This window comes from Tiliqua scincoides, chromosome 7 (assembly GCF_035046505.1).
Source record: "Tiliqua scincoides isolate rTilSci1 chromosome 7, rTilSci1.hap2, whole genome shotgun sequence".
NCBI lineage: Eukaryota > Metazoa > Chordata > Lepidosauria > Squamata > Scincidae > Tiliqua > Tiliqua scincoides.
The window spans coordinates 78,150,703-78,174,872 of record NC_089827.1 but is presented as its reverse complement, the minus strand read 5'-3'; the positions used below and the strand labels follow the sequence as shown (position 1 = coordinate 78,174,872).

The window sequence follows — 24,170 nt, the reverse complement described above, 5'->3', positions numbered from 1 at the left end:
ACTGGCAGCTACCACCAAGCAATTTATGGGGAACCTTTCTGCTTGGAAGCAAGGAGGGATGTCAAATTTTTGACAATGTGTCCCTCCTCTGGAGAACCTCACTTTCTTAATTAAATAATACAACTGAACAAAGGACAGAGACCTCTCAATGAAGCTAATGTGACAAATCACATTACAGGCATGAACTAGGAAGTTTTCTGCTCCCAGAAGGGCAAGTCCTTCCCCTTTTGGCTACTGAGATACACAATAGTTGGCAGTGCCGGAGGAAGAACTAGCAGGGGTTTTTGCCATGAAAAAACCTCCAGAATGGGGTGAACATGTGGATGCAGGCCCCACATGTGCCAATGCTCATGTAATTCAAGGATGCATTTGCCCACAGTTTTACATGTATGCCTGGGCTTTGCTGACTTTCTTACTTTTTCACTTGTTCTCACTGCACCAAGTCTAAGCTGGGACCTGGTGCCAAACTCCGTAGTATAAGCAGGCCACCATAATGGATAGAAATTGGAAAAAGGTGCCTTCATGCTAGATCATTGAGCGAAATTATAGTCTCTACAACAGCCCAAGGAACAAGCTCCCTTGTCTTCTTTCACTGTCCTTCAGGATTTAGGGTTTGCTTTTCAGAACTAAAGCCACATGAGGGCAGTTATTAAAAATTTTTGACATTCCAGTCGCAAATGAGCCAATAAATACTTTCTCCACATGTGCTTCAAAAACCTGCAGCTGAATGGAAAGGAACTAAACTATCGCTACCTTCTTTTTTCAGCCCAAATGTCTATACTGAACTTACAATGACTACCTTCAACATTTCAGCCTTATTGGCCCAAGGTTGTTTTACCTTATAGCTCTGCCTACTGTGGTGTGGTCTTCCAGAAGAAGAAACAAAGACCAACATAAAAAAGAGTTGCTTAACTGTCATTACTTCCACACACATTGCACTAAACTGAAAACAGGCCCCATACGTAAGCTGGGAGACTTAAGACGGAGTTGTGTTCATTTTATACATATAAAGTCAAAGACCTTCCCCCACTCTCAGCCACACACACTGCAAGATCCCGTCTTTTCCATGCTGTAAATTTGTCTACTTTAGTAAACAAGCACAGAGCTCCTTGAAATGGTCAGCCAGAAAGCGGAAAAACTAGCAGCCCAGAGAAGAAGAGATGGCATGCACTGCTTGTTGACCATTTCTCTTTGATCTAGCCTTACCTCTCCGTCCCTTTCTCCTGAGTAACATGGTACTGCAAGGGTGTCAGTCACTTCCTCAGTTCCTGCTGGGAAAAGACCACCTTACAGTTCTTTTTATCCCTACATGAACCTGCAAAAGGGAAAGAATGAACCTTTTTCAGTTTGAATCCTGAATAATTGCTTTGGCCACCAGCCAAAGTACAGCTTCTGCATTCACTTTTCCAATGACCACATCAGATCCTAAGGCATGGGAGTGGCTCAGCTGATTGCTTCTTCAAATCCAGGTTGAAGAAGCCTGTGGTTCTCAGGGCAAGTGACTCCACTGGAAAAGTGATCACGTGATGCAGCCAAAGCCTTCTCTATGCAGAAAAGTCACAACCATTGGCAAGATTCAACATTCAAATAAACATTCACAAGAAGGTGACATCCTGCTCCGAAACATGTTTTTAATCATAACTTCCTGTTAAATATGCTTAGGAATGCAACCTGAATATTTACAAGACATCTGTATTGCAGATATGAGGTAATGGGCATATAATAATAATAATAATAATAACAGGTATTTATATACCGCCTTTCTTGGTCTTTATTCAAGACTTTATTCAAGGCGGTTTACATAGGCAGGCTTTATTAAATCCCTATTAAATAGGGATTTTTACAATTTCAAAGAAGGTTCTTTCTTTCAAGAACGACTACATTCAAGGTGTTTCATTCCGATCTGGCTTCACATTCTGGCCTCCATCCTCCCACACTCAGAGCAGATGGAATTGCTCGGCTTCAGCTTGTCAGCTGCTCCAAGGTCGCACGGTGCCGGTGGCCTCAAACTGGCGACCTTGTGGATGTTATCTTCAGGCAGACGGAGGCTCTACCCTCTAGACCAGACCTCCTGCCTCCTGATATGATGTATCCTTACAACTCAGGACAACAGTTTAACACACATTGGAAAACCTTGTCATTGGTTATCAATAATTTAACCTCTCCTCTCTTCTGGAGGGCAACAGAGAGGCATGGGGCATTTACTGCAGTATTTCTGGGAACCCAGTGTAAAAATAACCCCGCTGGAGGCAGTGTACACCAAACCTTGTGCCATGGAGTGCGCTGGAGGGCTGTGCTAAAGGGTGCCCTCTGGTGTGAGACAGGCATGAAGCTACGCTCAGGAAGTTTGGAAAGACGCCTTTCTTCTCCTTCGTCTTGATGGATGTTTTAAAATGGACAGAACATTCTCAGTACCAACTGTCTGGACTTGACTTTTCAAAAAGTCAGAACACTAGTATGAATTCCACTTGGTCTGGCAATTGCAGTAAGATAATCTCCCACTAGTACAAAGTGCTGTTAATCAGGTACTATGCTTAAGTGATTCTTCTGCTATGCCAGTCTTTGCTCAGCTTGGAACACCTTAAGATCTCAGGTCACAGCACTTTAAAGGATTAACGGGTGCTGCTAAAATATAAAGAAATCTCATGCATACCTTTTGTCAACATACATACATAGTTGGCAACCTTCAGTCTCGAAAGACTATGGTATCGCGCTCTGAAAGGTGGTTCTGGAACAGCGTCTAGTGTGGCTGAAAAGGCCGATTCAGGAGTGACAATCCCTTCCACACTGGGAGCAAGTGCAGTCTGTCCCTGGCCTGTCTCCCTGGCTATGGGCCTTCCTTCTTTGCCTCTTAGCCTCAGACTGTTGGCCAAGTGTCTCTTCAAACTGGGAAAGGCCATGTTGCACAGCCTGCCTCCAAGCGGGCCGCTCAGAGGCCAGGGTTTCCCACTTGTTGAGGTCCACTCCTAAGGCCTTCAGATCCCTCTTGCAGATGTCCTTGTATCGCAGCTGTGATCTACCTGTAGGGCGCTTTCCTTGCACGAGTTCTCCATAGAGGAGATCCTTTGGGATCCGGCCATCATCCATTCTCACGACATGACCGAGCCAACACAGGCGTCTCTGTTTCAGTAGTGCATACATGCTAGGGATTCCAGCACGTTCCAGGACTGTGTTGTTTGGAACTTTGTCCTGCCAGGTGATGCCGAGAATACGTCGGAGGCAGCGCATGTGGAAAGCATTCAGTTTCCTCTCCTGTTGTGAGTGAAGAGTCCATGACTCGCTGCAGTACAGAAGTGTACTCAGGACGCAAGCTCTGTAGACCTGGATCTTGGTATGTTCCGTCAGGTTCTTGTTGGACCAGACATAAGAACATAAGAACATAAGAACAGCCCCACTGGATCAGGCCATAGGCCCATCTAGTCCAGCTTCCTGTATCTCACAGCGGCCCACCAAATGCCCCAGGGAGCACACCAGATAACAAGAGACCTCATCCTGGTGCTCTCTCCTACATCTGGCATTCTGACTTAACCCATTCCTAAAATCAGGAGGTTGCGCATACACATCATGGCTTGTACCCCATAATGGATTTTTCCTCCAGAAACTCGTCCAATCCCCTTTTAAAGGCGTCTAGGCTAGACACCAGCACCATATCCTGTGGCAGGGAGTTCCACAGACCGACCACGCGCTGAGTAAAGAAATATTTTCTTTTGTCTGTCCTAACCCGCCCAACACTCAATTTTAGTGGATGTCCCCTGGTTCTGGTATTATGTGAGAGTGTAAAGAGCATCTCCCTATCCACTCTGTCCATCCCCTGCATAATTTTGTATGTCTCAATCATGTCCCCCCCTTAGGCATCTCTTTTCTAGGCTGAAGAGGCCCAAACGCCATAGCCTTTCCTCATAAGGAAGGTGCCCCAGCCCCGTAATCATCTTAGTCGCTCTCTTTTGCACCTTTTCCATTTCCACTATGTCTTTTTTGAGATGCGGCGACCAGAACTGGACACAATACTCCAGGTGTGGCCTTACCATAGATTTGTACAACGGCATTATAATACTAACCGTTTTGTTCTCAATACCCTTCCTAATGATCCCAAGCATAGAATTGGCCTTCTTCACTGCCGCCGCACATTGGGTCGACACTTTCATCGACCTGTCCACCACCACCCCAAGATCTCTCTCCTGATCTGTCACAGACAGCTCAGAACCCATCAGCCTATATCTAAAGTTTTGATTTTTTGCCCCAATGTGCATGACTTTACACTTACTGACATTGAAGCGCATCTGCCATTTTGCTGCCCATTCTGCCAGTCTGGAGAGATCCTTCTGGAGCTCCTCACAATCACTTCTGGTCTTTACCACTCGGAAAAGTTTGGTGTCATCTGCAAACTTAGCCACTTCACTGCTCAACCCTGTCTCCAGGTCATTTATGAAGAGGTTGAAAAGCACCGGTCCCAGGACAGATCCCTGGGGCACACCGCTTTTCACCTCTCTCCATTGTGAAAATTGCCCATTGACACCCACTCTCTGCTTCCTGGCCTCCAACCAGTTCTCAATCCAGGAGAGGACCTGTCCTCTAATTCCCTGACTGTGGAGTTTTTTCAGTAGCCTTTGGTGAGGGACCGTGTCAAACGCCTTCTGAAAGTCCAGATATATAATGTCCACGGGTTCTCCCGCATTCACATGCCTGTTGACCTTTTCAAAGAATTCTATAAGGTTTGTGAGGCAAGACTTACCCTTTCAGAAGCCATGCTGACTCTCCCTCAGCAAGGCCTGTTCGTCTATGTGTTTTGAGATCCTATCTTTGATGAGGCATTCCACCATCTTACCCGGTATAGATGTTAGGCTGACCGGCCTATAGTTTCCCGGGTCCCCCCTCTTTCCCTTTTTAAAAATAGGCGTGACATTTGCTATCCTCCAATCTTCTGGTACCGTGGCCGTTTTGAGGGACAAGTTGCATACCTTAGTCAAGAGATCTGCAACTTCATTCTTCAATTCCTTAATAACCCTTGGGTGTATGCCATCAGGGCCCGGTGACTTATTGATCTTTAATTTATCAATGAGGTCTGAAACATCTTCTCTTTTAACCTCTATCTGACTTAACTCCTCGGTCAGGGGGGGCCGTTCGGGCAGCGGTATCTGCCCGAGGTCTTCTGCCGTGAAGACAGATGCAAAGAACTCATTTAATTTCTCTGCCATCTCTAAGTCTCCTTTTATCTCTCCTTTCCCTCCCTCACCATCCAGAGGGCCAACCACTTCTCTGGCGGGTTTCCTGCTTCTAACATATTTGAAGAAGCTTTTATTATTCCCCTTAATGTTGCTGGCCATGCGTTCCTCATAGTCTCGCTTGGCCTCCCCTATCACGTTCTTACATTTCTTTTGCCACAGTTTATGTTCCTTTTTATTCTCTTCATTAGGGCAAGACTTCCATTTACGGAAGGAAGCTTCCTTGCCCTTCACAGCCTCTCTAACTTGGCTGGTTAGCCATGCGGGCACCCTCCTGGATTTAGTGGAACCCTTCTTTCTTTGCGGTATACACCTCTGCTGGGCCTCTATTACTGTTGTTTTAAGCAGCCTCCATGCACTCTGGAGAGATTGGACTCTTTTTACCCTCCCTTTCAACCTCCTTCTAACCAGCCTCCTCATTTGAGGGAAGTCCGCCCGTCGGAAGTCAAGGGTTTTTGTTAGAGATTTGCCTGGTATTCTTCCCCCAACGTGCACGTCACAACGGATCGCAGCATGATCACTGTTCCCCAATGGCTCAGTAACGTTTACATCTCTAACCAGGTCCTGCGTACCGCACAATATTAAATCCAGAGTCACCTGTCCTCTGGTGGGCTCCGTGACTAGCTGATCTAAGCCACAGTCATTTAGCACGTCAAGAAATCCGGTTTCCTTATCGTGACCAGAACACAAATTGACCCAGTCAATATGAGGATAATTGAAGTCCCCCATGATTACAACCCTGTCCTTCCTTGTCACCTTCCTGATCTGTTTCCTCATTTCAAGGTCCCCATCAGATTTCTGGTCTGGAGGACGATAGCACGCCCCCAGTATTACATCGCTGCTCAAGCCTGGTAATTTAACCCACAGAGACTCTTTGTGAGTCTGGAAAACGTGGTAGCTGCTTTACCAATGCGTTTGTTTAGCTCGGTATCGAGAGAAAGAGTGTCGGAGATCGTTGAGCCAAGGCACACAAAGTCATGGACAACCTCCAGTTCATGCGCAGAGATTGTAATGCAGGGAGGTGAGTCCACATCCTGAACCATGACCTGTGTTTTCTTCAGGCTGATTGTCAGTCCAAAATCTTGGCAGGCCTTGCTAAAATGATCCATGAGCTGCTGGAGATCTTTGGTGATAGCTGCATCGTCCAAAATCTTGGCAGGCCTTGCTAAAACGATCCATGAGCTGCTGGAGATCTTTAGTGATAGCTGCATCGTCGGCAAAGAGGAAGTCACGCAGACATTTCAGCTGGACTTTGGACTTTGCTCTCAGTCTGGAGAGGTTGAAGAGCTTTCCGTCTGATCTGGTCCGGAGATAGATGCCTTCTGTTGCAGTTCCAAAGGCCTGCTTCAGCAGGACAGCGAAGAAGATCCCAAACAAGGTTGGTGCAAGAACACAGCCCTGCTTCACGCCGCTTTGGATGTCAAAGGGGTCTGATGTGGAGCCATCAAAGACAACAGTGCCCTTCATGTCCTTGTGGAAGGATCTGATGATGCTGAGGAGCCTGGGTGGACATCCAATCTTGGGGAGAATCTTGAAGAGGCCATCCCTGCTGACCAGGTCGAAAGCCTTCGTGAGATCTATGAAGGCTATAAAGAGTGGCTGTCTTTGTTCCCTGCATTTCTCCTGCAGCTGTCTAAGGGAGAATACCATATCAGTGGTGGACCTGCTGGCTCGGAATCCACACTGTGATTCTGGATAAACGCTCTCTGCAACTACCTGGAGCCTCTTTAGTGCAACTCGGGCAAACAACTTTCCTACAACGCTAAGGAGAGAGATGCCACGGTAGTTGTTGCCTTTGTTGCCTGTCGCCTTTGTTCTTGTACAGCGTGATGATGTCACGCTGTCAACATATCTCTCTTAAAATCGGCTGCAAGCATGACTCACATTAATCTGAATGCACTTGCAGTCTAAATGAATGGCTATTAATCAATCCAAGATCTTTTTACAGAGCGCTTAAAAGTACAAACTGTTGTTAAGGAACTCTTGGTCCAATCATCAATGCATTTAACATAAAATTGGCTGCTAACATAAAGCACTTTACTTGGAGGCTGCAATTTTAACAGCATTTTAAAGGATTATCTGCTGCTGATAAAAGCAGATAAGACTCCTTGCATCATCAATTTGGTGGTTGTAAATACCTGTTACAAACCTGAAGCACTTTAGCTGGAGGCTGCTACTTGACCAGTGTCTACTGTGCTTTGGGATTATTCAAAATATTAACATACAGTGTAGGAAAATAACATACTGTATAACAGCTGCTAGAAGAGACGGAGAAATTTCTTGCTCATTAATGCATGAATAAGAATTACTGTTGCAATACCAGCATAGCTGGCAATTGATTGTTTGACTGTGGTATGTGACTGCATTTCAGGAAATGCTACAGATTGGTACTTTGAACAGGCTGCTAGGTATATGCTTTTAACAATGATAGTAAATGGGACTTACTCCTGGGTGAGTATAGGCAGTATTGCAGCTTAGGTTTGTTAAAAAATTTTCCTGCTTGATGATGATGTCACTTCTGGTCATGGCATCACTTCCAATCAGTCCTGACAGATTTTCATTCTAAAAAGTGGGTTTGGTGCTAAAAATAAGAGAATTTTTTCCACTTCTGTTATCAAGAATTTTGTTATGCATCGCATATTTTTTGTCATACAGTTCAATCCTATGTATGTCTACTGAGAAGCCTTACTGAGTTCAATGGGGCTTACCCCCAGAAAGTGTGTATAGGATTGCAGCCTAAGAAAAGGCAACTTGAACTGCAATCCTATGCATACTTTCCTGGGAGTAAATCCCATTGAACACAAAAGGGCTTACTTCTAAGTAAACATGTATAGATTTTGCTGTTAATGAATGATCAAACATTTCAATAGCGTGGCTTATTAGTGGACCCCAAGTATCATTAATATAATTAAGCAAAATAAAAAGACCAAGAAATAACCTGGAGACCACAGCAGCAAGAAAGGAAAGTACTAAGGTGGACCATGAAAATAATGTGGGTGATACTAAATAAATATTTGCAGCTGAGCTCCGTCTTTTATATAAAAGGCTAGACTACGTCAAACAAAAAAAGAATATTGTTATTAATAAAGACACTTTCAATGAGTCCAACACTGCTTGCATTAAGAATAAAATTAGCAGAGATGATAGAAGATCTTGAAACTGCTATCACAGATTTAAAAAAAATATTAGCCAACAAGAACTATGGGAGTATTGGTTAAGACGCAAGGAGAAAGAATCAATATATTAACTCAGTTTAATCAACATGTTAATATAAGGATGAGAACTATTAGAATAAGAGGATTACACGAAAAGGCTACCTACGCTATCTTCATAAAAAGAACCATTTCATTAGCGGGCAAATGTAGGATCAATTCAAACAGAGACAACCTACAGGCAGTGTTCCCCCTTTCATAGCTGAGCACCTCCCAATGCTCACCGATTACGTCATGAGCTAACTTCCAGATCACTGAGCTCTAAGTTGCATGGAGCTCAGTTTCGAGCGGCAGTTTCAGGAGAACACTGCTTACAGGATACTACCAAGATAAGTAAAGGACCCTAAATCTAAGTTTTCTGACATATATTTTAGAGGCTAAAAATGTACAGTACAAACGGAGAAAAAAAAATCCTGGAATCCCAACAAGTGGAAGTAAACAGCAATCAATACAGAGTTAAACTCAGGAATTAAAAAAATTGCAGAAAAAGAATAATAAAGAAGTATTTTGGTTTTAAAAAAAAGACACAAACAAGAATAAAAGCAACTAAATATGTGATTTAGGGCGCAATCCCATCCAGTTTTCCAGCATAGATGCAGCTGTGCCAACATGAGTGTTGTATCCAATTGGGGGCGCAGTCACAGTGGCATCCTTAAGGTAAAGGAACCTTTGTTTCCTGACCTCAGGGCTGCACCGGTGCTAGAAAGTTGGACAGGACTGAGCCCTTAGATTTGCAATGATAAATGTCAAGGGCCTTAATTTTATATAAGAAATACAAGAAAAATAGGGTTGGAGTCAAAACAGGAATTCTTAAATTTGAATGTAAGGTATCATATAATATATTCAATAAAAACAGAACACAGCAATGAACTTAATTTGAAACATTTATTTCACATAGGCCCTCAAATGGACAATGTCTGAATGAGCAGTAAAAAATCTTGACTGACATTCAAAGCGGGTATTATTATATTCATGTAACAGAGAAATGGAATCCAGTTGGGGGGGGGGGTAAACGAAAAAGGTAGAATTTTGTCCTTCCCAAAGTTACTTGTAGACTGTAATTGTGAAACACTTTGCACCAAGCACACTAATGTAAGAGGCCTTATTAAAGTTGTTAAAGGTGAAAGTGACTCGCAGTCCATTCCTAACCATTGCCAGTGCAGCACATTGTATCCTGTGCTGGTTAGAAGCCCAAGTCAGGGGGAAAAGGCTTGGGAAGGGGGCACAGGATACGGCATAAGCCTATCTTTCACCATGCAGCCCAGTTCAGTAATGATGCATGATGTCATTCCCAAGCATCCAGAGATGGCATTGCAAAGCAGTCAAGATCTCAGAAGCTAAGCAGGGTCAGGCCTGGTTAGTACTTGGATGGGAGACCACCTGGGAATACCGGGTGCTGTAGGCTTAGACCATAGTCTTTCTAAACTGAAGGCTGCCAACCAACCAACCAAGATGCTGCACATCAGCAGAATTTATTTTATTTATTTTTCACATTTTTATACCACCCTTCCTCCAAAGAGCTCAGGGCAGTGTACACAGCGGCGCCCCTCCTTCTGTTCTCACAACAACCCTGTGAGGTCCACACAGCAGTGCAGACTGCTTACAGGAACATAGCTTGTGAGAAATGCGATAGAATGGACTGCATAGCTTTCTGTTTTTAGTTAATATAATTACACAGGCCTGTGAAACTGAGGGTCAGAAAAACTTCTCAAAACTTAAAGGTGGTTTCATATGAATTGGGGGGGGGGGATTCAAGCAGCTTCTTCAAGAGGAAGCCAACTACTTGAACTATTCAGTAATGGGACTAAGCCACATCTCCGAAACTAGACATGATAGGGCAAAACGGATGCCATTTTTGGAATCAGCACCCCAAAAATATCCAGGAATAGGCGTAACTTCTAAGACAGCAAAATGTGTGTGGGCCTCTGTTATTATTGGACCAACTTTTAAGAAGTGCAATTTTTTTTAACCAAAACATTGTTGTTTAATGGAATTCTGAGTGAATGCTTATTAGTGTGAATGCATTAAATCACACAAATCCTTAGCAAGAAGACAATGCAATGATGCTTCATCTAGAACAGCATTTCTCAGTGTGATCCTAGGAGCCCCAGGGCTCCCCAAGACCCCTTCAAGGGCTCCATGAACACACCTTCACTGGTTGCCATCTGCTTAGCGCTGCATCACTCAACATATGCCTGAACTCTGGGACTTTAAACAAAACAGATGTCTCATTTGTTAACCCCAGCCCTTGTACTTCCACACAAAATTATGCACTTACAATCCAGTTAAGAATTTCCCCAGGTATAAACAGGTTTATGCATGCCTATCAGTTTCAGGAATCATGAGCAAAAATTAGATACATATTGAAATGCTATAGCTGAATGGCATTTGCTTTGAAAGGAATGAAATGACCATTCTCATCCATGCACTTGGGTAACTAACTTATGTTAACCTGTTAACTCCTTATTTATGTGCAAATATAGTTGACTGGTCCATCTTTTTGTTTTCCGGCATAATACCGATTTCATAGTACAGATGGTGCCTTGGTATTCATGGGGGAATCTGTTCCTGGACACCCTACAGGTACTGAAATATGTGGATACCAAAATCTGTGGATTTGTCACCTTTAACCCTTCAAACATGACCAGAGCAGAACTCTGGTCGTGTCTAGAGGGCATTCTGAGGGCTGGGGAGGCCACGTGTAGTCTCTGTGACCCTCAGAATGACTTCCAAGATCTCAAGGAGGTCTGAGTATGTCATTTCTGGAAGTGGCGTTTAAAGGCATTATGAAGGTATTTAAATGTTTAAAGGCTTTCGGAGGGCCTCCCTGACCCTCAGAATGCTCTCCAGAAGCGACCAGAGCTCTGCTCCAGTCGCATTTGGAGGGCAACAGGTTGCCCCTGATTGGGGCTCAGTGCAGATCATGGGACCCATATTGAGCCAAATCCACAGAGCAAAAATCCATGGATGACCAGATGCGACCTGTACATTCATTTCTATTGTATTTGGCATGTGGAATGTTGTTTTGTTGCTGTCATATGCATCATCATCTTAGAAAATGAACAGTGGCAAGCAGCACAGCTCTACTCAACAGCTAATGTAGGACACTCTTTTATATGGAATGTGTGCTTGCCTACCATATTACATGAGGAAGGGCATTAGTTCAGAAGCAGAGCACATGCTTTGCATACTGTATGTCCTAGATACAGTCTCTGACATCTTCATGTAGGGCTACTAAAGTTCCCTGCTGAAGACCCTAAACAGCTACTATCAGTCAGGGTGTAAACAATACAGTACTAAGTTAGATGGACCAATGATCTGTTTTGGTTGGAAGCTCAACCCATTTCTGACCAGCCCACAGGTGTACATATTTGATCCCTGTTGTGAATATGTAACATTGGGCAGAAATGGCTTAAGAAGTTGCTTTCTATTTAGAGCGGAAACAGCTACCTAAATTTATTTTAAAAATAGTAAACATTGAGAAGGCTACTCACAGCACCATTTTGACATTTCACAAACTATCTACTGAATAAGTTTTAAATTTGTATAGGTTTTATAGTAAGCTTGCCACCGCAAGCTGTCCTTGAGTTCATGGAAAAATGAGATATATTTTTTAAAAATAAATAAATGAGCTTATAACAATAAATTTCATTCTTTCAAAGAAGTCTGTTCTCAATTTTTTTTCCTAAAATGACTGACAGTACTGTAGCTCTTCCACTTCACAGTCATTTTACGTAGATTTAATTCATGCCATTGTGTATGAACAGGCGCTTGTGCAGGACGATTGTGTATGGCTAAAATGTAATTGGGTTAAAATGCAAGCAACTGCTCTGCTCCTTCATTCATTTGTAGCACAATCCTGTATAACACAATGCAGATAAGCTCCATGCCAGGTAAGGTGGGCAGATCAGAACTTGGAGTGGATGGGATCAGCAGCTGCAGCGCATGATGTATCCTACCCTCCAGGGTTAATCTGCTGGCACAGATCAACTTGAACATGCACTGGTGATTTAGCAGAAGCAGGTCCAAGTAGACCCACTGTCATAGCTGGGGCTTCCCCTGGCCAAGAAGACAAATGTCACCTTCCCTCAAGGAGACCTCCAGACTGCGTAATTCTCCTGCAGGATACAGCACAAGGCACGCTGGCCCCAATGCACTGGCACAGGGGAATTTCAGTAGGATTGGGCTGTTAATCTAATTCTAACTTTAGGCATGTCTCTCAGGCTTTGGTCAAACTTCAAACACAGGTTGGTTTGGCAAGGGAAACAGGCCAAAGGTACCTTAAACAAAAATCAAACTGGAGTTAGGTTGGTAGAAAGAAAATAAGATGTTATCAAAGAAGCATTTCAACATATATTTCTGCGAAGTGTAACTGTTAGGTTAAAAACGCATACCGTATTTGCCGGTGTATAAGACGACTGGGCGTATAAGACGACCCCCCCACTTGGAGGCATGTTTTTCAGGGCAAAAAAGTTGTCTTATACGCCGGCAAATACGTTAAATTTATTCAAATTTTAAATGTTAATTAATTAATTTTTTCCCCAATCCCCAACACAGTGTCAGAGAGATGATGTGGCCCTCCTGCCAAAATGTTTGGACACCCTTGGTCACACCCTACTTCCCCACTGAGCACCAACCACAATGAGTGAAGGAAATAATCAGGGGAATACCGGACCTTACCCAGACCTTACCCTTTGTGCTTACGTGACAAAGGCCAGTGAGCACACTCACCCCCTCGGGGCACACTCCGGGGTGACGCCTGGGTCACAGGGCAGACTGGGTGAGGTCAGAGTCAGGAAGCAGACTAGGTGATGCCCGAGAGCTCTGGGTGATGCCTGAGTTCAGAAGCAGACTGAGTAAACAGGCTGAATCCACAAAGTGCCAAATCCCCTGAGGACTTGCATTGTTCACCGATTGACCCTTGGACTAGGCTAGAGTGGAACTTACAGTGTGTACCTAATGGACTTTGTACTGGGTGGAGAGGGAGGTTAATAAAAGAAGGTGAGGAGGCTGGCTGTGTGTGTGAGTGCAACTCCCTTGTGTGAGCTCTCTCTCCCTGAAGCTCGCCAGTCTGTCTTGCTCCCTTCATGAACCCTAAACATGTGAGTGTGTCTTGATTGCTTCATTGCTTCAAATGAGGCCTCAGTCCTACCCACACTTTTCTGGGATTAAGTCCCACTGACTATAATGGAACTTAGTTCTGAGTAGACATGCATAGGATTAGGCTCAGAGTCTCTTACACAAAAAGCATTTCATACTTTCTGTGTAAGAGCACAGAAACAGCACACAGACTACATGCAGGGTGTCACATCTGACGAGTGCATGTATGATTATTTGGCTGTGCCTACACTACACAGGCTGGACCAGTGCAGCCAATCACAACCTCTTACTACACGTAAGTACAATAGATCAGACTTGTGTGAGCATCACAACAGATAACCCGCTCAGGTCTTGACTTTCAAGTATTTTTCTTATAGAGAAGTTCTTTCCCCATAGAAAAATGACACGGTTTGAAGAAGTGGCTCTGTGACAGATAGTGATGAGAACAAAGGGGGAGGGGACACAGAGAGAGAGAAAGAGAGAGAGGCTATGCTATGCCGAGGCCAATGCACCCTTGGAAAGAAGTTTTCCCTGCTCTTCTTATTTCCCTTTCTCATACAGCAGCTGTGCCTAGAGACGCTGACCCAAGCAATGTCCCTGCTGCCAGGTGCAGAGAGGGGGGGGGACCGGGACCGCACTGCAGAGGAAAATTACTTGGCTCCCCAATAGCTGCTTCTGATGCTAGGGATGCTGTTCTTTTCTGGTAGGATTCTAGTGCCTTACAGCTGCTTGGCAGGCAGGAACCCAACAGATAAAGTATCCTTGTTGACAAGCATCTTTGTGCTTGGAAATGCGGGCAGGCAACGTTGAAGGTCTGCCTGCCTGACAGCTGCTGCTGCTGCTGCTAGGGATGCTCAGGGCCTTATTTTCTGGTGCCTCACAGCTGCTTGGCAGGCAGGAATCCAACAGATGAAGCACCCGCCACCCAGCACCGTCTCTGCAGGAAAATGCATTGAGGGACACTGAGCTTGCCTGGCGAGGCTCTGCCGATGGAGTGGCGCCTCCCCTGCACCTGCTTCCCAAGAGCATCCTCCATCCAGCCCCACCCCTGAGGAGCGCAAGGAGGGCCGGGCGGGGCACGGTCCCTCCCACCCTCTTTCCTCACCTACCGTCACCTCCCTGGCAGCGGCTGCCACGGGGATGGGCAGCAGCCCGCGGCCCTGGCCAGCCTCACCGGGTCCTGCTCCTCGCCCCCTGCCGCCGCCGGGCCTTGGAGGCAGGCGCCGCTCCGCCGCCCACTCCCGCTCGCGGGACTGCTCATAGAAGCGCTGGCAGAAGAACCAGGCGAGCGCGCCGCCGGCAGCCCCTGCCGCCAAGGCGCTCAGCCCGCTGCTGCTGGGACCAGCACTGATGCTCCACAGCCGCCTGCCGGGAGCCAGCTCCGGGTTGCTGCCGCCGCCGCGGTCCCCGAGCAGGCGCCGACACCGTCGCCACCCTAGGAGTCCCCTCAGCCCTGCCATAGCGCCGACTCCACGGAGCATCAGGGAGAGCCAAGCCGCGGCGGCAGCCATGAAGTCTCGCGAGAGCTAAGTGCCCAGCGCGAGAACAGCGGCTCTCTCCTGGCCAAGCTACCGTTACTCCGCCTTCCCCTCCCCCACCTTCCAGCGCCTCTGCCTCCTCAGTCCCCTCCTCAGGTCTCCCCACCTTTGCTCGCCTCAGGCCGAGCTTAATGGTCTCGTGACACAGTGCGGCTACAGTCCTAGCTACGTTTTCCCGGTCGTGAGGCCCATTTGCCGGCGTATAAGACGACTGGGCATATAAGACGACCCCCCCACTTGGAGGCATGTTTTTCAGGGCAAAAAAGTCGTCTTATACGCCGGCAAATACGGTACTTTAAAGCCATGGTTCCCAAGCTTTTTAGGACCCACTTTTTTTAAACAACACTCTATCAGGACCCACCTAGGTTTACCAGACCTTTAAAAAAAAAGGAGATTTAGAAAGAAAGAATTTATTTATTTATTAGCAATAATAAGCAGAAAAGGGTCCTCAAACAAGTATTTCCCAGTATGTACATTTGCTTGTAAGCTGCAGGAGCAGAGCTCTTTTCCGGCTAATTAGCAGCTTCAATATCTTATTTTTGAAAATCTTCAGGACTTGAGGCTATTACTTATCTGATCTTTCCATCACCCTTTGGCAACCCACCACTGGGTCCCGACCCACAGTTTAGGAACCACTGTTTTAAAGAAAATAAATTCCCAAATCAACACAGGTCTTTTCGGAGATACAAATCTCTCAAATTACTTTAACATAACAATGTTCTTCTATAGTTCAATTTGGATGTGAAATTAATTTTTCAAGATGAGATTTTTCTCATTACTGAAGGATTTATGCTTGATTAGAAATAAACAGCCTTGATAAAAGTTTAATAGATTGCCACTCATAAAGAAACCAATTGTGCTCTCGAAGTGGACTGACCAGAGCAATCCATCTGTATGTCATTTAGTACAAGAGACGAAATGGCAGGTTTAAATTACATGGTATTGGATTGCAATTTCCTAACATTGGATGCTTTTCTGCTTTTTTACCTTCAGTCATTACTAAGAAGTGTTCATAAAAGCAGCTTAAAGAACATACGCTTTCAAATAATTTAAGATGTTTCTTTTTCTTCCTTTTACTCCATCTCCAGTTTTTATTTTTTTTAAAATTCTGCTGGTCACCACCAACTAGCTCAGTTAAGTATTTGCAGGCAGAAGGAGTAAAATCAAGAACATGTGATTGACATAAATACTACAGACATTAAACGCTAAGCCGTTGAACGTAAGGTACTGAAAGGAAACTTTTATTCCACAGATTAGAAATTACTTTTGATCTAAGCATTCTTCACACACACAGTTTTCTGCTGTGAGCTCTCTCATTAACAGTTGCAGAGCCCTCCTTTTAAACAGGAAACTCTGAAAGACCGCTGTTGGGTCCTCATTGTTAGCTGAAATTTTACTTTGCAGGGAGATGAAGGTTCCATTCCAGGTTTCTTTGTTGGTCTTTCAAGAATCACTAAAGGATCATTCACCCAGATTTTGAAGGAATGTGCCCTGTCTCATAACTGACAAATTATTTGGTTTTGGTGCACTTAAAGGTCAACTTCCAAATTAGCAAGATTTTCCTACATCCTGGCTTTTGAACCTTAAATATAAATATTGTTTCCGAACTGTAAGTGAGGCTTGGGCCTTACAAAATTCTGCCACTCACTGTAGATACTTGCCTACCCACAGATAAGTCGAGGGCAGGTTTTTGAGCCAACTATCATGGAATTTTCTATGACTCTTGGATAAGTCGAGGGTTAAACTTAGGGGAGTGTCTGACTATAGTTTTGTCTGATTTTACCTGAGGCCAGATCCTGAAAAATAACCTACCACTAATTGTTACCTAAGAACTGTAGTCTCTATTTTTTAAATTCTGTTCTTCACCACCTTTTTATAAACACTATCAGAGTAAGTGCACTGTAAACGACATACCAGTAAAACAGTGGTTCCCAACCTGGTATTCATGAACTCCCAGGGACACTCAACAGGACCATTAGGGGTACTTGAAAAAGAATGGCAGAATGGCAGAAAAAGGCAGACTGTGCTCCAGAACGCCTTGCAAGGCAGGAAGGGAGGTAGCTAGTTTGCTGTGAAAGCCCCACCAATAGCTAGTTTTTGGTCATCAATTCATCTATGAACCAGTGACTGAAAACCATCACAGTAAAAAAGCTGAAACATAATATGAAAAGTGATCAAACACCCACAATTTCTCAGCACACTTCTGGTGCAAAACAGTGCAAAGGCAGTCTTCTGTTCCTCAAACAGATGAAAACAGAAAATATGTGATGAATACATGAAGTCTGGGCTTTCATATGGAGGAGATGAAGGCTTGTATTATTAATTACAAACATTTTACTAATAGGAAGGGTACAATTTATGGAAATGGGCTGCCAAGGATTATGCAAGTGAAAAAGCTGGGAACCACCATGAATCAAATTCACCTGTAAGGTGTCTGGCTCTACTCTACATATAACATACAACCCATAACACATAACATAAAACTCCACAGTCAGGGAATTAGAGGACAGGTCCTCTCCTGGATTGAGAACTGGTTGGAGGCCAGGAAGCAGAGAGTGGGTGTCAATGGGCAATTTTCACAATGGAGAGAGGTGAAAAGCGGTGTGCCCCAAGGATCTGTCCTGGGACCGGTGCTTTTCAACCTCTTCATAAATGACCTGGAGACAGGGTTGAGCAGTGAAGTGGCTAAGTTTGCAGATGACACCAAACTTTTCCGAGTGGTAAAGACCAGAAGTGATTGTGAGGAGCTCCAGAAGGATCTCTCCAGACTGGCAGAATGGGCAGCAAAATGGCAGATGCGCTTCAATGTCAGTAAGTGTAAAGTCATGCACATTGGGGCAAAAAATCAAAACTTCACATATAGGCTGATGGGTTCTGAGCTGTCTGTGACAGATCAGGAGAGAGATCTTGGGGTGGTGGTGGACAGGTCGATGAAAGTGTCGACCCAATGTGCGGCGGCAGTGAAGAAGGCCAATTCTATGCTTGGGATCATTAGGAAGGGTATTGAGAACAAAACGGTTAGTATTATAATGCCGTTGTACAAATCTATGGTAAGGCCACACCTGGAGTATTGTGTCCAGTTCTGGTCGCCGCATCTCAAAAAAGACATAGTGGAAATGGAAAAGGTGCAAAAGAGAGCAACTAAGATGATTACGGGGCTGGGGCACCTTCCTTATGAGGAAAGGCTACGGCGTTTGGGCCTCTTCAGCCTAGAAAAGAGACGCTTGAGGGGGGACATGATTGAGACATACAAAATTATGCAGGGGATGGACAGAGTGGATAGGGAGATGCTCTTTACACTCTCACATAATACCAGAACCAGGGGACATCCACTAAAATTGAGTGTTGGGCGGGTTAGGACAGACAAAAGAAAATATTTCTTTACTCAGCGCGTGGTCGGTCTGTGGAACTCCTTGCCACAGGATGTGGTGCTGGCGTCTAGCCTAGATGCCTTTAAAAGGGGATTGGACGAGTTTCTGGAGGAAAAATCCATTATGGGGTACAAGCCATGATGTGTATGCGCAACCTCCTGATTTTAGGAATGGGTTAAGTCAGAATGCCAGATGTAGGGGAGAGCACCAGGATGAGGTCTCTTGTTATCTGGTGTGCTCCCTGGGGCATTTGGTGGGCCGCTGTGAGATACAGGAAGCTGGACTAGATGGGCCTATGGCCTGATCCAGTGGGGCTGTTCTTATGTTCTTATGTTAACTGAGAGTGTGCAATTCAATTTACAGCAGAGAGATGAGATATTTGCAACCCTTTTTACGCAGAAGTAGACCCACTGCTTTCTATGGGTGTTATTCTTAAGTAATGGTGCACTGAATGGTGCCTGGGAAGGAGGCAAAAAACAGACTGGCTTTGCAAGCATTTGCCAAGCAGAACCAGAACCAGACCGCAGCAGAAGGAAGAAGAAAAGGTTAGCTTTGGCTGGAATGTCCCTGGAAAGTAACTAGAGCAACTAAGGAGGTGCCTGCCTGAGCTGAGCAACAGCTCAGCTGAGAAAGGAAATGGTTCAGAGTTGAAAGGCTCTGCCCTCTGATAGACCCAGAGATCAGGCCAAGTGAGAATTGGAGCTGTATTACTTGGCAAAAATTTCACATACTATAGGTGAGTATCTACAGTATTTTAAGAAGTGATAGAGGCTTATATTCTCAGGCAGTGCTATTTTCTAGCATCAGAGAGGCTTTCGAAGAATACCTAGAAGCAAAAGGAAGAAAGATTCTGCCTTTTGCGTGCATGCATGCAGGCACAAACACAGAGTAATGTATTAAACTGGGAACCAATTTTAAAATTTAAAACATACGTGGCAATGTTATATTATGTATACCTTTAGTTTTAGAATTTATGTTCTAGTCTCCAAGATTTTTTCAGTCTAAATCTACAGCTACAAAAGCACTGTTAATTTGTTTTATTCTGTTTATGGCCTGCTCTGTACAAGGAGGTCAGAACCAAAGCAAGGCATTAAACACAATACCCAAATTTCAAGAAATATCCATCTTATCTTAGCCCATTTCATCCCTGGTCACCAGAAGCTAATGGGGGGGGGGAATCTCTCAACAATCTATTTCCAGAAGAAGCCTAGAACTTGAGCTTCACAGAGTGTCCTGAGAAAGGAAATTCCATAGTCAAACACACTTCTCTGCAGAAAAAACTTTGGAGCATAGATGGTAGACCTAACATCATGTCAATGGTGAATTCTGAAGGTCACGATGGAACATTGGGTGGCTGTGATCTTGAATTTATGTACTTATGTACAAATTTAAAACCTGCCCGTCAGCATGTCACCACCTGTGCTGTTAGAAGGCAATATTTGTTTTTTTTAAAATGTATACCTTCTTGTTGCAAGGTGCAAAAACCAAGATGTTACAAGGGATCCTAGATGTTACAAGAGATCTCAGATGTTGCACTGTAATCCCAGGTACCAAAGCAAACTCAGTAGACAAAAGTGATCAGATCCAGGCTTTTATTGTAAATCCATCAGCAAAAGATTGTAAATCCATCCACGTCCCCAAAGAAGACTGTGAGCATAGGAAGTGTGAAGAAGAGAAGCCTCAAAGGAGACTGCGAGCATAGGAAGTGTGAAGAAGGGAAGCCTGTACGCATCCTTTAGCTGACTTTTATTACACTCTGGGGTTCCCTCCTTGAAACACATTTGGAGACAATTCATTGGTGGGTTCAAAACATCCGTTGTTTTATAATAGGCCATCTCATACATCTGTCATATACAATATACCCCCAGCAGTTAGCCAATGGCACTGCACACAAACCTGACCTCATCCATAACCATCGGATGATGTACTGAGGCCTTCATAAGGCAACCCGTGAAATGCAACATACTTGCTATTGACGTCACGGTGTGTGTGTTCATCTAAAAACTGCTGTGAAATGATTTTCTGTGGGAATCTGACCTTTGCAATGTGTTAATCTGGAAGTGCTTTGATGTCATGTCTCTTTAAACTCTAGAATGCAGTTAGTCCACTAAAACTCAGTTAAAACATTACTATTTGTTAGTCACACTTATGTGCACCCCAAAACCGATCTCAAAATGAAAAACAAGGAATATGAGAAAGCTAAGCTTACTAGTGTTCTTCTATGAGAGCTGGTGTGAATATGTGCTTTCTAGCATGTGTGTGCACAGCTTAGTGCTCTAAAAGTCTTCAAACTGAACATTAAAGCAATGTTAAAACTTCAAGCCGAATTTCAAACTGCTAATTTTTTTTTCTGTACTCTGAAGACAAAGACTTCATTCAAATGTATCAACATTGTTGTAAGAGAGCAGCTTGTGGCAGGCTGCCCAATCCCAGCCAAATGCTTGTGAGACTCAAGTTAAACTTGCTTGGACATTCAGAGAGAGAGAGAGATCAAAAACCATGCTGTTTTTACATTTCAGGTAAGCATTCTATACCATAACTTCTACTGATACCTTCCAACATTCTTAGAACAATAAAAATCAAAATGCAACAAAATTAAATAAAAATCACAGTGGCCTTCACACACACACACACAAAAATCATATAAAATCACCAAATTGAAATTCAAAGAGGCAATACCAACCAAAAACACAAGTGGAGGGAGAATATTTGGCAAAATACAACTGTTTTCAGTCCCCATCAGAAGGCGAGCAGGAAGGGGCCATTCTTAGTTCCACTGGAAGTCAATGCAGGCACTGGAGCACTGATATAACATGCTTACAATGACCCACCTCCCATCAGAAGGCAACCTGCACTAGTTTTGACATCAGCTCAAGATTCTGAAGCACTACAAGGACAGGATCACAGAAAGTGCAGTACAATAGGCCAGGCTCAAAATTATGGAGCCACGAATGATGGGTATGAGAACTTCATCACAGGCGAACACTCATTAAGATAATGAGCAGTCTTCTCATTGAGAACATAATCAGCACCACAATCTGGAAAGTTAAACTCAGTGATACCCCTAGGAGCAGCTCAAGGCACCAAAGGGTGCATATTGCTGACCTACCTTAAATCAAAATTGAAAGTTAGCACCATAAGGGAGGAGCAGAGTCCTACTCGTGAGTAAGAGCAGAGTCCTACTCGTGAGTAAGAGCCCAAGGGTCAGGCATTTAAATCAAAGTTGAAAGTTAGCTGCATCTAAGGTAGTACCTAATCGAAGGAAGGGAGGAGGATAAAGTGGAAAGCAGGTTTTTCTACTTGTTTAAATTAAACCTATACTTAACCCAGGTTAAACCTAATCTAAGTTAGAACATAACCTAAACAGTTCAGTAAATTGGGACACAGGATCTAGAGAGCAATAAATAATTAAACAAACCCAAATAAAAACTAGCTTGAGGTTACAAAAACAGTCCAGCCTAAGAGAACAGAACTAGGAGGGAAAGAATCTAGTTCTTTCCTGCCCTAAGGGGCAATTCCCAACCCATTAAGAGCCCCATTAAGCTAATCCAAGCAGTCCATTCAGGAGCCTGCAGAGTAGGTTACGCCCATCAGCAGCCGTTTGCCTTCCTGAGCTTTTGTAAACTCACCTGGGAAGGCCAGCCCCCTTTCAATCAGGAAGGAAGGAGGGGGGAGGAGCCAGCCAGGAGTATAAAGCTAGGCGGGCCATCGCGTGAGGCTCTCTGCAGACGCGTGTGGCCTCTGGGAACCCAGTGCCTCGGGAACTAAGTGCCAGGTAAGGCACGAGAGTTTAGCATCTGGGCGAGTTCAGCAGCAGGGCGAGGAGGCCAGGGCCCCATACACTGCCCTTCCTCTTCCCTTGAGAAGAGGGCTGCTATCCAGTGTAGGGTTTATAAAAGGACCCCTAAAACAACAACAACAACAACAACAACAAAAGCTATGCAGTCAGACAGCCAGCAGCAGAGGGGGGGCTATCCAGTGTTCTGCATCAAGTGCCACATGTTTGATTATATGCCTCTGGGGCATAAGTCATGGGTGTGTCCTCGGTGCAAGGAGCTCCAGGGTCTCAGAGAACACGTCCACTCCCTTGAATCCTTGGTGGCCGACCTGGAGGAGCGCAGGCAGGCAGAGGAGGACCGTGGGGAGACTTCTGGGGACGATCAGGCTTCGTCCCAACCTCAGGCGTGCAGCTCCTCGGCTGCCCGGGTGGGAAGTCTCGGGACTGGAGGACGTCATCCTGGAGAGGAGGGAAACAATCCCCTAGAGGGGACCCCTTCTCCAGGGGATGGGCCCGTATCTGAAAGCACTCGGGATACTCCTCGGCAGGAGGGGGATTGGGGGCTTCTTGTAGTGGGGGATTCAATTATTAGAAACATAGAGAGGGGGGTTTGCGATGGATGTGAGGACCGCATGGTGACTTGCCTGCCTGGTGCGAAGGTTGCGGACATCACTTCTTGTCTAGTCAGGCTAGTAGACAGTGCTGGGGGAGAGGTAGCGGCTGTGGTGCATGTCAGCACCAACGACGTGGGCAAGTGTAGCTGGGAGGTCCTGGAGGCCAAATTTAGGCTTTTAGGCAGGAAGCTGAAAGCCAGGACCTCAAAGGTAGCATTCTCTGAAGTGCTACCTGTTCCACGCGCAGGGCCAGCTAGGAAGGCAGAGATCAGGGGTCTCGATGCCTGTACAAGAGGGACGGGCTCCACTTGAACCAGAATGGAACCAGACTGCTGGCGCATAACATTAAAAAGGTGGCAGAGCAGCTTTTAAACTGATCCCTGGTGGAAGGCCGACAGGAGCCGAGGGGCATCCGGTTCGGGACTCCTCATCCCTATGGGATGAGGATGGGGAGGTTAGAGAACAACAAGACAAAGGCAGAGTAGGAGAAGAAATTGGGAAAGGTAGTGTGATGGGATGTGATAGACGGTTTGGCACAATGAGAGGATGCGGGGACAAAGGAGCGAATAAGCAGCGCATCCTGGGGCATTCCGTGTACAAATGCTTTTATGCGAATGCCCGAAGTCTACGAGCAAAGGTGGGAGAACTGGAATGTCTGGTGACAAGGGAAAATATTGACATAGTGGGCATAACGGAAATCTGGTGGAATGCGGAGAATCAGTGGGATACCGCAATCCCAGGCTATAAACTCTACAGGAGGGCTAGGCAGGGGCGTGTTGGAGGTGGGGTGGCCATTTATGTTAAGGAAGGGATAGAATCCAGCAAAGTAGAGATTGAAGGTGGGTCTGACTCCACTGTAGAATCTCTGTGGGTTAAATTACCAGGCTTGTGCAGCGATGTAATACTGGGGGCGTGCTATCGTCCTCCAGACCAGAAATCTGATGGGGACCTTGAAATGAGGAAACAGATCAGGGAGGTGACAAGGAGGGACAGGGTTGTAATCATGGGGGACTTCAATTATCCTCATATTGACTGGGTCAATTTGTGTTCTGGTCACGATAAGGAAACCGGATTTCTTGACGTGCTAAATGACTGTGGCTTAGATCAGCTAGTCACGAAGCCCACCAGAGGACAGGTGACTCTGGATTTAATATTGTGCGGTACGCAGGACCTGGTTAGAGATGTAAATGTTACTGAGCCATTGGGGAACAGTGATCATGCTGCGATCCGTTTTGACGTGCACATTGGGGGAAGAATACCAGGCAAATCTCTAACAAAAACCCTTGACTTCCGACGGGCGGACTTCCCTCAGATGAGAAGGCTGGTTAGAAGGAG

At 45.1% G+C, this 24,170-nt stretch overlaps 1 protein-coding gene across 1 annotated transcript in view; it reads right to left on the bottom strand.

The window, feature by feature from the left end:
- Window positions 1-1,206: 1,206 nt before the first annotated feature.
- MSRB3 (methionine sulfoxide reductase B3) overlaps window positions 1,207-24,170 on the bottom strand; it is a 42,651-nt gene continuing 19,687 nt past the window's right edge. The window contains exon 3 of the mRNA XM_066634518.1: window positions 1,207-1,315. Coding sequence (XP_066490615.1) covers window positions 1,254-1,315 — 62 coding nt within the window. The 3' untranslated portion in view covers window positions 1,207-1,253. The remainder of the gene's footprint in view (window positions 1,316-24,170) is intronic.